Source organism: Candoia aspera, chromosome 8 (assembly GCF_035149785.1).
Source record: "Candoia aspera isolate rCanAsp1 chromosome 8, rCanAsp1.hap2, whole genome shotgun sequence".
Classification (NCBI taxonomy): Eukaryota; Metazoa; Chordata; class Lepidosauria; order Squamata; family Boidae; genus Candoia; species Candoia aspera.
This window is the reverse complement of record NC_086160.1, coordinates 39764211-39778669: the sequence shown is the minus strand read 5'-3', so window position 1 is coordinate 39778669 and position 14459 is coordinate 39764211. Positions and strand designations below refer to the sequence as shown.

General features: G+C 39.4%; 1 protein-coding gene across 1 annotated transcript in view; it reads right to left on the bottom strand.

Moving 5' to 3' along the window:
• The window catches only part of OTUD4 (OTU deubiquitinase 4), a 36549-nt gene extending 23574 nt beyond the window's left edge, over positions 1–12975 (bottom strand). The window contains exons 1-4 of the mRNA XM_063310137.1: positions 12380–12975; positions 10476–10559; positions 5673–5723; positions 2529–2575 (exon numbers count right to left, since the gene is read on the bottom strand). Of these exons, the coding sequence (XP_063166207.1) occupies positions 2529–2575; positions 5673–5723; positions 10476–10559; positions 12380–12541 (344 nt within the window). The 5' untranslated portion in view covers positions 12542–12975. The remainder of the gene's footprint in view (positions 1–2528; positions 2576–5672; positions 5724–10475; positions 10560–12379) is intronic.
• Between the last annotated feature and the right edge of the window lie 1484 nt (positions 12976–14459).

Here is a 14459-nt window from a genome sequence, read left to right as displayed (position 1 = left end):
ACTGGTCATGCCCATCATGGCAGCCATTTTGTGAGTGGTCTATTACATGCTCTCAAAATTCCAAATATACACTGGTACAAAAAAATATCCCTGATCTAAACCGTACCATTAGCAAGCACTTAGAACCAAATGATCTTTGCTCTTTAGTTATGGACTCTAGTGCATGAGAACGTTTTGTTCAAAAACCAGCACAGAATTCCAGTTCAAATATGGAATCTAAAATGATGGGATAAGAAGGCTTAACATTCAACATCCAAAAAGATGCCTGAACTCTCAACTCATTTGGCTAATTTATATGGGATCAGAGTTTAAGAATAATCTATACTTTCTTAATAAAAGCTCTAACATGGAAAGGATTGATTTTTTTTCTGAAAATTATTGGGAAAGCTACTATCTGAGTTCCAGTTTCCCTTTCATATGGATGACTCACCTCAGCCTGAATGGTATTTCACTGCGAAGAATGACATTTTATGGAAAAATCAAGCCAGTTAAATATCTGAGTTGAGAGATAAAGCCTCCAATTATATTTCTCCCAGATTACTCCAAGCAAGTCCAGTAATGTAGAAAAATGTTAAACACAGCAAGAAATATTGCTTGAGAAGAATTTCTAATATTTCATTGGGTTTCCAGCTCTTGTTGTTTTGAAATTATCACATGGTACTCAGAATCATTTAGCACTAACGTGAAGCCCGAAAAATCCCTTACTGCCTATTAAAGAAGAATTTTTCCCCTTTGTTTTACTATTATGCTTACTTGTATCCAAGCCAATACATTTCTCTAGCTATTAACTACTTTTGCTATGTCTATATTAGGGCTGTGCATCATTTTGGAATTGAAAGGGAGAAGACGTTTTAGAATGCTCATGGGTGTACACAGAGCATCTGCTGGCAACTCCTTAAATCAAAAGCATAATTCCAGGAAAAGATTTAAGAAGTTGCTAATTGGTGCTCTGTGCATACCCACCATATATATACTTTGATGTATCTTTTCAATCCATAGTGCTGCAAGCCCTAATCAATATATCCTTGGCTACAGGAAATATTGCACTTGTTTCACATCTGTTGCCTATCTTTTTTCCCCATCTTCTCTCTCCCTCTCATTTTTCCTTTTTCCTTTAAATTGCCTTCATTTAAATTTCCAATGGTTTATTCAACAAAATTTTCTTCCCTTTTTTTGTCACCAATAAGGGTCTATTGATCAATAGTTATGTGTTAAAGGTGTATGAATGTCTCATACTTTATTCCTGGTATTTGGAATAGAACAAGATATCAAGAACTACAGATTTGTGGGCATGGGAGATGGCTAAAAAAATTATCATACAGCATTGGAAGTAGAAAACTCCACCTGATTTGCAGCAATGGACTGGTGATACATGTTGTTTGCCAACATTTTATTTTTATTTTATATTTTATTTTTGAAAAAGGGTCATGAAAGAAGACCTTCAAGCACCATAGTCAATAGGGGGTGCTATTCTCTTCAAAGTATAATTTTATCTTTTTTCTATCAGTTTTCATTATCACAATGATGAACTCTGAAATCACATTACATTGTTAATAATTTTGTATGTAAATTATCCTTAATTACTCCAATATAATAACATTAAAAAGTTTTAAAATACACACCCATCCTAGGGCATTTTGGTAAAAAAAATCTTTGCATTCCAGATCCTCAGTATGAAGCAAAAAATACAGGATGTAATTGCTGCAAGACTTACGTTATACTTTTGTTAAGCTGTTTTAAGTCACTGATAGTAGTAAAATGCTTCAATGTATGCTACTCAAAACTTAAACTACACAAACAGACCCATCTACACTGAATCTCAACACCTGAATTTAAATAACACAATAAAGCAGAAATCATACATCTAGTTCCTTAGGAGTAACCCAATTGAATTTATTTCTGAACATATTGGTATAGGATTATATTATAGCATGCTAGTATATATCACTAATATTCAATAAAGTATATATCATTGATATCCAATTCTAGGAACAGCCTAAAAAATAAGTCCAGAAGACAAGTAAGATTCCTTGGATCTGCTAGAGTAATACATCCGCTAATTTATTCGGTAAACTTCCCCAAAGGACCTATTGAATGTGGTCATCTAAGCCCTCAAGAAGCCATGAACAAGCCTAGCCACACTAATCTCACATAGCACCAAACCATATGTGCCCTACTTTCTCTCTGCATTATATATTATATGCCAGTTTTGATTTTCCTCCTATACCTGAATCTGTATTTTCTGGGAATGTTAGTAGCTTACATATTCAAGCAGTCTGATAAAAATATTAATCAACTCTAGCAGCATTTATACTGGCAAAAAGTTTGTTGTGATTCTTCCTTGATTCCCACTGTTAAATGTAGTTAATAGAGATCTCCTAAAACATGTATTTCTTATGGGAATTTCCTCCACTACAAAATAAAGTTGGTCAATTTGTTTGCATTTTTTCTAAAAAGTGCCACATTTAAAAATGTGCATTATATTGGTTGAGCATTATTCTTTTGAACTTTAAAGAGAGATTTCTTACTTGTACATAAGAGAAAGGGCACTTATTTCAACTTGTCCAACCCATTCCTGTAGCAGAAAGAGAAAAAACACAGTGCAATGAAATAATCAAGAATTCAGTAACACACATATAAATAACAACTGGTGAAATACCCAAAGGCTATTTAAGGACCCCTTAAATCACTAGCAAGCAGCAATAGTTAACACCTTGGATTAACCTTCCTCAATTACAAATTACAGGAGTTATGACCCAAATTGTAATCTAACACATCTAGATAGCACCAGGTTGGGAAAAGTTGACTTACTTAATCAAGCCTCAATGAATGTGCATTTGTTACAGCTCATCAATATTAAAGTTTTGGTAATTCCACAGAAGTTTTCATGAAATGTTAATGCATTTGAAATCAATTCTTCCCAGTTTTATCATACGCTCCTTATTCTCCCTGAAGTATGGCAGTCTGGTATACAAAATATCCTGTCCAAAAGGCCTTGATCCATAACCTTACTGAATCCTTCAAGTCCTGCATGCTTTGCTTTCACATGCAGAAATCTATCCTATCTACCCAATTTTTTTTTCTCCTTTATAGTGCAGGCTCCATCCAACAATACCATTTAAAAAAACAGAACAGGCTGTACTCTAAGTAATTTGACCACAGAAAATAGTCCCTGGCTTCAAGTTACAAATACTACCTTTATATCTGAAGCAATGGTGAAAATTCCACAATAAGCCTTACTGCATAATAATGCAAAATATTAAAAAACACGGGTCTTGTCCCCACTCCCAACAATACAGTAGTCCAAATAAGGGAAGGGTCAACTGCATTCTTATCCTCACCCTTATCCTCGCCAGTAAGCAGAAAGAACTCACAGGTCAAATAGAGCAAGAGGCAATATGCAAAAATGCCAAAGCAGATATGCATTAAACATGCCCTCTCCTAGCCTGGTATTGATTTATTAACTACATTAATTTTAAAATCAGTATTCCAGACAGAGCAATAGCATATTTTGTTCCAGTACCAATGCTTTCTATTCTTCTGGCTTGTCACCTTCTTTGAGGAGCCAACAGAATAGAAGTTTCAGCTATTAGAGCAAGGAAGAGGCTCAAAAAGAAGTAAGTAAACTTCAATAATTCCTATCACCATGATCACCAAAGCCAGATTAGTACCATCCCTAAGTGAGTATCACAAGTGCCCAACCATTCTCCCTATTTTAAATTCACAGAAGCAGATGAAAACTCTCCTAAAAGTTTTATTCCCCACACCCCCAACTCTAGCTCCAAAGCTAGGTAGAGAAGCTATGGGTTATTCAGTAGGTTGCATAAACAAATTGCACAGTGAAGTAGTGTAATGTCCCTACCACAATACATCTAAGTGCCTGTAGTTCTATAGTCAGCCCCCAAAGGCCTCCTGTAAGTCTTTGAATGGCGGCCATCCTCAGCTCAAAGGGAAAGCTGTCTCATTTGAGGGGACCTGCCACCAAGAACACCCACTGGGCTCCTCTTGCTCACCTCCTGGTAGACAGGGACTCTTAGTAGGTGCTCTCTGACCATCCAGGTTGGCCAGACAAAAACTATCTATCTATCTATCTATTTCTCAAAATTCTATCACTGCCCATCTCCCCCAAAAAACTATATTGGAAAGGTGGTCTCATAAATGCCCAAGAATTTTATTTCGTCAAGAGTTTTATATCCTAATAATGGATTCCTATACTATATCAATCACCTTCATTTGTCTTATTGTATCTAGTTTTCCAGCTAGAACAGTTTATTTGCTCAGTCATTTAACTTCCTGACAAGAGAAAAGATATGCCAAGACCCATTTTGCTGCCTAAGGAACCATGTTATCAAAACACAATTTTTCATATGTACTACTTAATTATTATCTTTGAGCATCATTTGAGAGTTGTCTTTCCTTTGTTTTCTGCAAGCTATAAATGAGCAAGTGGCTATAAACAAATCTCTGCAGGAAATTTACAAGTTTTATGCAACTTTAAAAAACAAAACAAAAAAGCTACACTTCAGTATTGGGTAATTACCCATACATTTTACTTTTTCAGTCATTCTTCGAAAAATTGTTCACATGTAATATCCAAAGAAAGTTCATTACTTTTGGTGGCAGAAGGATACAATGGTTTACTTATGTACAATTATCACAAAGATTTAAGGTAGATAAAAGATTTTTTGGTTTTGAGCTGTGTACAAATGATGAACACGTTATTGCTAAAATGTATAAACTTCTATTAAAATTTGAGAAAGAACAAATGAAAGAATGTATGATAAAGTGGGCTAAAAACTTTACTTATAATATTCAGAGGGTATTTACACTATTAAAATCTTAAAGAGAAATTTTTATAAAATGATGTGTTATTGGAATATGTCACCAGAGAAACTGTCTAGAATGTATAAAGGTACTTCAAATTTATGTTGGAAATGTAAACAACAAGGAGGACTTTTTATCATGCTTGGTGGATGTGTAAAAATGCCAGAAAGTCATGGATTCAAATACATACCCTAATTCAGAAGATTTGAAAAATTAATATACAATTGAAACCAGAGGCTTTACTTTTGGGACTGATAAACGGTTGGAAAAAAGTCATGGAATTTTGTTTTTATACATGGTAACTTGCAGCGAGATTAGTATATACACAGGAGTGGAAAGATCCAACATTACCCACAATGGAGGAATAGAGGGTGAAGATGATGGAACTTGAAGAGATGGCCAAATTGACATATTTGATTAGAGAAAAGACATTATTCAAGTTTATGGCTGACCCTTTATAGACTTTTTGTGTAAAACAGAACAAGACTTATGACTATGGTTTTGATGATTAAAAAAATTATAGAAAAAAATGAAAATCATGACATAACCATAGAGTAAGAAATGAATTTATATTTAAACTTATAACTCCTTTAAAAATATCAGAAGCTACTTCTTTATATTTTTTTTCCTTTCCTTTTCTGCAATTTTGGCTTTGTTCCTTCTTTTTTTTTCCTTTCTTCTTTCTTTATTCTGTATATTAGTTCCTGCTCGTTTTTATCTTTCTTTATAAAAATTTTAATAAAGTAATTAAAAAAAAAAAAGAAAGTTCATTCCCTTTGCAAGGTTCAATCCTTAGGAGAATCAGATAAGCCAATCGCTATATATGTGGTTAATTTGATAGTACGTACCTGTGGATTTTCCAGACGCTTCAGATATTCTTCAAATGACCCCTCTATAAACTGTAAAGCATGAAAATAAAAAGATATTAATTAGCATTGTGATGAAACATCCAGTTTTTCCTAAGTAAAGATAACAAGGCTCACTTCTGGAAAAACCAGTTTTGATCAGGGATCCTTTCTTCTAATCTTCAAATTGTGGAGACTTAACTTGATTTACTCATTAGTAAAATTACAGAAATTACAGCTGTAGCTTCTGAGTAGCATCTAAGAATGCACCAGGCCACACCTTAGCTTCCTTCATATAATTGCAGGCTTGTAACTCACTGGGAGACTTGGTAATCCTGTGGAAGAGTCGTGTGCTGTTTATAGCAGTGTTTCCCAAACTTAGTGACTTTCAGATGTAAATGGCAGAATCCTAGAATTCTCTGATCACTATGGCTAAGAATTCTGTGAGATGAAGGACACACACCTGGAAGTTCCCAACGTTGATAAATGCTTTCTACAGAAATTTCAAAACTTAGAAAAAAAATGCATATATATTGGATGCATCAAGTTCTCAGGTTTCTGTATGACAACCAAAGCAAACAAGTGTATGGTATTAACCTCTTCTTATGAGATGTACATTGTATACCTAAGTTGTCAGAACAGATTTAAATATATGTGTAGGTACTGTACTCTAATATAACAATCAACCCTACAAGCAGAAATACTAGTCTTTTGCTATTCTGGTTAGGGTCCCCAGTTTTCTCATCTCTAGTATATCTTCAGCAAAGGATCTTTGCCTTGCCATGGTGCTGGAGCTTGAGCACCTCAGTGATGCCATGAGCTAAACCGTGAAGGGCCACGCAAGACAGGAAGGTCATGACAGAGAGGTCAGACTAAATGCGATCCCTGGGGAAGGTAATGGCAACCCATCCCAGTATTCTTGCCGTGAAAACTAAATGGATCAGCACAACCAGAGATATGCCGGTATACCATCGGAAAATGAGACCCCCAGGTCGGAAGATGGTCAAAATGCTACTGGGGAGGAACAGAGGATGAGTTCAACTAGCCCCACACGTGATGACGCAGCTAGCTCAAAGCCGAAAGGATGGCTAGCGGCCGACGGTGCTGGTGGTGAACAGCGAATCCGATGTTCTAAGGATCAACACACCATTGGAATGTAAGATCTATGAGCCAGGGCAAATTGGATGTGGTTATTGGTGAGATGTCAAGATTAAAGATAGACATTTTGGGCATCAGTGAACTGAAATGGACTGGAATGGGCCACTTCACATCAAATGACCACCAGATGTACTACTGTGGACAAGAGGACCACAGAAGAAATGGAGTAGCCTTCATAATTAATAGTAAAATGCCTAAAGCAGTGCTTGGATACAATCCAAAAAACGATAGAATGATCTCAATTCGAATTCAGGGCAAGCCATCTAACATCACAGTGATCCAAACATACGCCCCAACCACAGATGCTGAAGAAGCTGAAGTAGAGCAGTTCTATGAGGATCTGCAACACCTACTGGACAACACACCTAAAAGAGATGTTATTTTCATCACAGGAGACTGGAATGCTAAGGTGGGCAGTCAAATGACACCTGGAATTACAGGTAAGCATGGCCTGGGAGAACAAAACGAAGCAGGACATAGGCTGATAGAATTTTGCCAAGACAACTCACTCTGCATAACAAACACTCTCTTCCAACAACCTAAGGGACGGCTTTATACATGGACTTCACCAGATGGACAACACCAAAATCAGATTGACTACATCCTTTGCAGCCAAAGGTGGCGGACATCTGTACAGTCGGTAAAAACAAGACCTGGAGCTGACTGTAGTTCAGATCATGAACTTCTTCTTGCACAATTTAGGATCAGACTAAAGAGATTAGGGAAGACCCACAGATCAGCTAGATATGAGCTCACTAATATCCCTAAGGAATATGCAGTGGAGGTGAAGAATAGATTTAAGGGACTGGACTTAGTAGATAGGGTCCTGGAAGAACTATAGACAGAAGTTCTCAACATTGTTCAGGAGGCAGCAACAAAATACATCCCAAAGAAAGAGAAAACCAAGAAGGCAAAGTGGCTGTCTGCTGAGACACTAGAAGTAGCCCAAGAAAGAAGGAAAGCAAAAGGCAACAGTGATAGGGGGAGATATGCCCAATTAAATGCAAAATTCCAGAGGTTAGCCTGAAGAGATAAGGAATTATTTTTAAACAAGCAATGCGCGGAAGTGGAAGAAGACAATAGAATAGGAAGGACAAGAGACCTCTTCCAGAAAATTAGAAACATTGGAGGTAAATTCCAGGCCAAAATGGGTATGATCAAAAACAAAGATGGCAAGGATCTAACAGAAGAAGAAGAGATCAAGAAAAGGTGGCAAGAATATACAGAAGACCTGTATAGGAAGGATAACAATATCGGGGATAGCTTTGACTGTGTGGTCACTGAGCTAGAGCCAGACATCCTGAAGAGTGAGGTTGAATGGGCCTTAAGAAGCATTGCTAATAACAAGGCAGCAGGAGACGACGGCATCCCAGCTGAACTGTTCAAAACCTTGCAAGATGATACTGTCAAGGTAATGCATGCTATATCCCAGCAAATTTGGAAAACACAGGAATGGCCATCAGATTGGAAAAAAATCAACTTATATCCCCATACCAAAAAAGGGAAACACTAAAGAATGTTCAAACTATCGAACAGTGGCACTCATTTCACATGCCAGTAAGGTAATGCTCAAGATCCTGCAAGGTAGACTTCAGCAATTCATGGAGCAAGAATTGCCAGATGCACAAGCTGGGTTTAGAAAAGGCAGAGGAACTAGGGACCAAATTGCCAATATCTGCTGGATAATGGAAAAAGCCAGGGAGTTTCAGAAAAACATCTATTTCTGTTTTATTGACTATTCTAAAGCCTTTAACTGTGTGGACCATAACAAATTGTGGCAAGTTCTTAGTGGTATGGGGATACCAAGTCATCTTGTATGCCTCCTGAAGAATCTGTATAACGACCAAGTAGCAACAGTAAGAACAGACCACGGAACAACGGACTGGTTTAAGATTGGGAAAGGAGTACGGCAGGGCTGTATATTCTCACCCTACCTATTCAACTTGTACGCAGAACACATCATGTGACATGCTGGGCTTGAGGAATCCAAGGCTGGAGTTAAAATCGCTGGAAGAAACATTAACAATCTCAGATATGCAGATGATACCACTTTGATGGCTGAAAGCGAAGAGGAACTGAGCAGCCTTATGATGAAGGTGAAAGAAGAAAGTGCAAAAGCTGGCTTGCAGCTAAACCTCAGAAAAACCAAGATTATGGCAACCAGCTTGATTGATAACTGGCAAATAGAGGGAGAAAATGTAGAAGCAGTGAAAGACTTTGTATTTCTAGGTGCGAAGATTACTGCAGATGCTGACTGCAGTCAGGAAATCAGAAGACGTTTAATCCTTGGAAGAAGATCAATGACAAATCTCGATAAAATAGTTAAGAGCAGAGACATCACACTGACAACAAAGGTCCGCATAGTTAAAGCAATGGTATTCCCTGTAGTAACATATGGCTGCGAGAGCTGGACCATAAGGAAGGCTGAGAGAAGGAAGATCGATGCTTTTGAACTGTGGTGTTGGAGGAAAATTCTGAGAGTGCCTTGGACTGCAAGAAGATCAAACCAGTCCATCCTCCAGGAAATAAAGCCAGACTGCTCACTTGAGGGAATGATATTAAAGGCAAAACTGAAATACTTTGGCCACATAATGAGAAGACAGGACACCCTGGAGAAGATGCTGATGCTAGGGAGAGTGGAAGGCAAAAGGAAGAGGGGCCGACCAAGGGCAAGATGGATGGATGATATTCTAGAGGTGATGGACTCATCCCTGGGGGAGCTGGGGGTGTTGACAACCGACAGAAAGCTCTGGCGTGGGCTGGTCCATGAAGTCACGAAGAGTCGGAAGCGACTGAACAAATAAACAACAAAGTATATAGTATATATGAAAGCCACTTGCACACCCACAGCATTATCAAAACCGTATTGAGTCCCAGAAATATCAGAGTGGATGGCTTCATAAAAGGTAGGCTAATGGATGATGAAAGCCTTAATTACTCTGGCACTCACCAAATGTGTTGGACTACAATCTTCATATATCCAAAACAGCATACCACTGGGCATGCTAAGTGGGAATTGTGAAAGTTGAAATTAACCACAGTTGGAAGGTAGAAGATTGAAGAGTCTTAGGATGATATATACAGCATGTAGGAAATAGTTTTACTGAACTGCCTGATACTGATGTGGCCCACATCACATTGAATTGTTTCACCTAACCATAGTTTAATAAACCATGGTTAAGTGACAACTAGCTGAATTCACCTAACATACTAAATCATAAAACATGGTTTAGCAACCACTTTATGCTAAACCAAAAAAAGCAAACCAGACCACTGATTTTTCATGGATATGAAGATCTAATGTCTGGAGCCACTTGCTTCCCATAAAGGAACAGAAACTTATAAAAATAAGAATATCATAGTCTGGTAATAAACATGTTTGGTTTATTTAATACATTTATATGCTGCCTTCTGCCTATTATAAATCACAACATTGGACACAAAGGAATAACCAGGAAGTGGCCTATTCAGACATTAACCATAGATCCCCTTAGCTTGAATAAAGTGACTGCTCATGTGTCTTCAAATCATGCCCAGTCATAACCAAATTGACCATGTTTTTCCCCAGAGCATAACGGAAAAAAAGGAGATGTGTTAAAATGTACAACATGGCTCTAATAGTTATCCATAATACAATAATGCTTTTACCGCTTCAAATTGCTCTCTGTTTTTCCACAGATAGTTTATACAGGCCATCCTAACATCAAGATGCTGAGACTGCGAGTGGAAAACCTGGAAAAAAGTTATTAAAAAAAAGGAAGAGTTCCAAGTTTATGTATATTTACTAACAGACTTAAAATCTAAAAAGTCAAAATTGTTAGAGTTAGAATTATGATTTCAGCTTCAACTATATATGCAATGAAGGAAGTAGAAGAATGACTCCAGCCAATTTCAAAATAAGCTTTCAAAAACAAAAAATGATTATCTTTATTTAAAATAACATATCCAGAAGAAACCATTTGAGTCCAAACTATATTTTTATATGATAATTTTTTATGTGTACAACATTTGGTTGTTTTATTTATCTAGGAGAATATTAAAAAAACAAACCAAAAGGATCTCTTATCCTTCAGAAGTGAGGCAGTCCATTCAACCACCATATAGGTTAACAACAGAGTTATTATGTATTTCCAATGAAGCTAAGTAAAGACCTAAATAGTGTTCAAACACAAAAGTATAATCTCATTGGCTAGGTTCAGTGTTCAGGTTTAATGTTGCGTGAACACAGAAACAATGTTTCTTCCTGAGAAACACTGCCTCTTCCTTTATTGCCATTTGGGGAGGAAGACAGAGAACTAGCTGGGAACTTGATAGGCCATATAATGACATTCAACTGTTTGGGACTACAGCTCCAGAATCTCTGTTTACTGACCATGTGCTCAGTTTATGGAGTTGTAATTCAAAGCATCTGGAGGAAACAAAGTTGCTCACCTCATAAATTCCAGAAAGGACATGCAAGTCAAACCAAGGACTTCCTGATGAATATTAATTTTTCTTGGGTACCATCCTAAAGTCTCTCAGACCTGATGATTCCTCTCTAATCATCAAGTACCAGTTTCATATCAGAATCCAATATTATGGGGGTGGAAGTAAAAGCATATCAAGATCATGGAAAGCTTTCCACTCCTGGCTTTTTAAAAGTGCCAAGTCATTAGGGCTACAGGAAGCTAGCCTAAATGAAAGCAGCCCTTGGGGCATTCATTTATTCAATAGGCCAGACATCCAGCAGGCTGCATTTTAAATGCCAGTTGGGACACACAAATATTCTACAAGTTTGCTGAGCCACAAGAAAAACAAAGCCGATCAGCTTTAATAAGTTTTATATTCTACTTACAAAGAATAAAAGCTTAGGATCCCACCCTTTTTTGTTTTGCAAATGTGCATATAATTCACATAATATGTATGCACGGTGAAATTATTACAGACCTAAATGCGACAGAGTGCAAAATACAAGAATAATGTCTCTCCCCACCCCACCGCTTTTTTTTTCCTGGCTAACAAAACTGATCATTTTAAAAAAAAAACAGGAAACAGAAACTAAGCACCTAAAATAACTTTCTGGATGAAAAAGCGAAATTAAAGTCTCCCTAGAAACTAGGATGAGTGACGATCTGGAGTCACTCCAACGAGGAAGGGCTGGAGAATGGGTTTCCATCCCGAATTTTCTTTCCCAGAATGGTTTTCTTAATAAGATGGCTACACCCTAACTGCTCCCCTTTAACCCTGGATGGAGACCAAAGCTAGAAGCTGAAAACTTCCGAAGTAGCCGTCTCCAGGGCTGTTGCTTTTGGGAACGCCAACAGTCAGCACCGCTCAGCCAAGCCCCCACCCCCGCCAAGGGGAATTTTGATCAGTTGCGGCCTACGGCTCGTTCCTCCCCCACCCACCCCCGATTTCCAGCTGTTTGTTCGATTTCCCCCGCAGACTCCCGTCTCCCATCCTCCGCGGAGGGTGATGGGAACTGTAGTGTAACATGTTCGGAGGGGCGCACGAGGCGTCCCCCACCCGGCCTCTGACCGAGCCGACGCTGCTTACGGAAATCCGCACCTTACCTGCTCCGCCACCGCTCGGAAGAGACACGACCCGTCCTTCGCCACTCGCTTGCGGTACAATCCCTGAGATCGCAAGTAGCTATCCATGGCAGCCTCGGCGGGGGTTTCCACGCCATTGCCCAGGCGGCTCTGCTCCTCCTTGCTGCCGGTCGCTTCCTCCATGTTTATTTATTGCTCCAGGGGCGGCAGGGAAGTCTCTTTCCCTCCTCTTAGTTAGCCCCACATGGTTGAAAAAGAAACTATATAGATATGGAAAACAGGGCGACCGGTATCAAAAGCAACCCGCCGGGAAAGGCTGTCCGAAGGCGAGAGGTGGTTGCCAAGGCGGCAGCGACTGGAGCAGCGGGAGGCGCCGGACTCACGTTTGCAGGTCGCATATGGGACTCTGCAAGAGACGCCACTTGAACCGGAGACCGCGGGTGACTGCTTCTTCTTCGGCCTTCTCCTTGGGACACCCGGGCTGCCTCCAGTCTCCGCTAAGCCCAGCGCGCCCTACCTCCCAAAACCAGCTCCCGACGGCAGCTTCGGCGCATCATCAAGGTTCCCGAGCGGAAACGAAACATGTGGTGTTTCCACTGAAACGGGCAGCCCTAAAGTTTGTTTTCACTTTCAGAGCCAGACCGACACTCGAGGGGCTTCTGGGAGTTGTAGTTCGACTCCAGCAGGAAGTGGGAGCGGCGCGAGAGGAGGAGAAAGGGGCGGGACAATTCCGCCTCCTTCCTCCCGCCTCCTCTGGCCTGCTTCCGGTTCTCGAGAGGGAAGCGGGCTGGCGAGCGGGAGTTGGTGAATTGTTTGGCGGCATTGGTGCTTGCTATGACTTTGGTAGCTACAGCTTGGCTGCTTCAACTCCCAGAATTCCCCAGCAGGCTGAACAGCAGCAGAACACATTAAATAAAAAGCTAACCTCAGGGCTGTCTTCATACAACACATTCATTGAAATGTAATTCAATAATGTCCAATATGTGCTGCTACAACACCTAAGAGGCTTGTAGTTAACTATTTTAAATTGTAGTTTTCTTGAAGCTAGTCATCTTTTGCTATTTAAAGCATACAGCATATAAGAACACCATTGCTGCTAAATGATGATCATGGTTATACAATAAATTTATGTCCCAGCCTGAGCCATATACTTAATTCCGTGCTGATTTAAAGTATGCCCAAGTGTGAATAATGGGGCTTCCCCCAAATACTGCCTACATAGAATAATGCTTGAATAAATACAAGCAGGAACAAACTTTATTTAATGGGGTTTCCAGTTAAGCTTATGCGGAGTTGCTGTCTTTGGTGTAGATCCAGTTTCAGAATGTGCATATCAGGAAGTGTGCCAGAGTCTTGCACTGTTGTTGCAGGCAGTGTCTAGGAACAGGACAAGTGGGACTCTGGGCAGATATATCCCAAACAGGCTGCGCATTATTCTTAGTTATGCTGCCTTGGTGTGTCTATCTTGGGGTAACGTAAAGTTGATAGTTGGACCAAAGTTTGCTAACACTGTTGCAGTCCTGCCATAGTGAGGATCTAACTTTCCCTGGATCTCTGTCCCAACTGAGTTTAAGTATTCTCATTCATTGTTTTCTGCCTGACAACCTGTGGGAAACAAAAACCAGAAAAAGTCTGTTAGCACCTTTTCCAAGCAACAAATGTTATTAAAAGATAAAAGCTTTTGTGAAGTGTGGCTCACTTCATCAGATGCATGATGTAGCTCATGAGCACTTATGCCTTTTAATAGCATTTGTTGCTTGGAAAAGGTGCAATCGGACATGTTCTGATTTTTGGCTAGCACAAACATGATTCTCCCAAAGGTACACTTGGATCTGTCCTCCCTGCATTCATGGCCCTCAAACTATTTTATTTCAGTGGACCTTTGTGAGTGTTTCTGGGACACATACACTTTTAGTGTTGTGACTGTTTTCCTTATATAGTGTGGGTTGTTTTAATATATGGAGATATTCATCATTTGTTGTTGTTCTTTATTCGTTTAGTCGCTTCCGACTCTTCGTGACTTCATGGACCAGCCCACGCCAGAGCTTCCTGTCGGTCGTCAACACCCCCAGCTCCCCCAGGGACGAGTCCGTCACCTCTA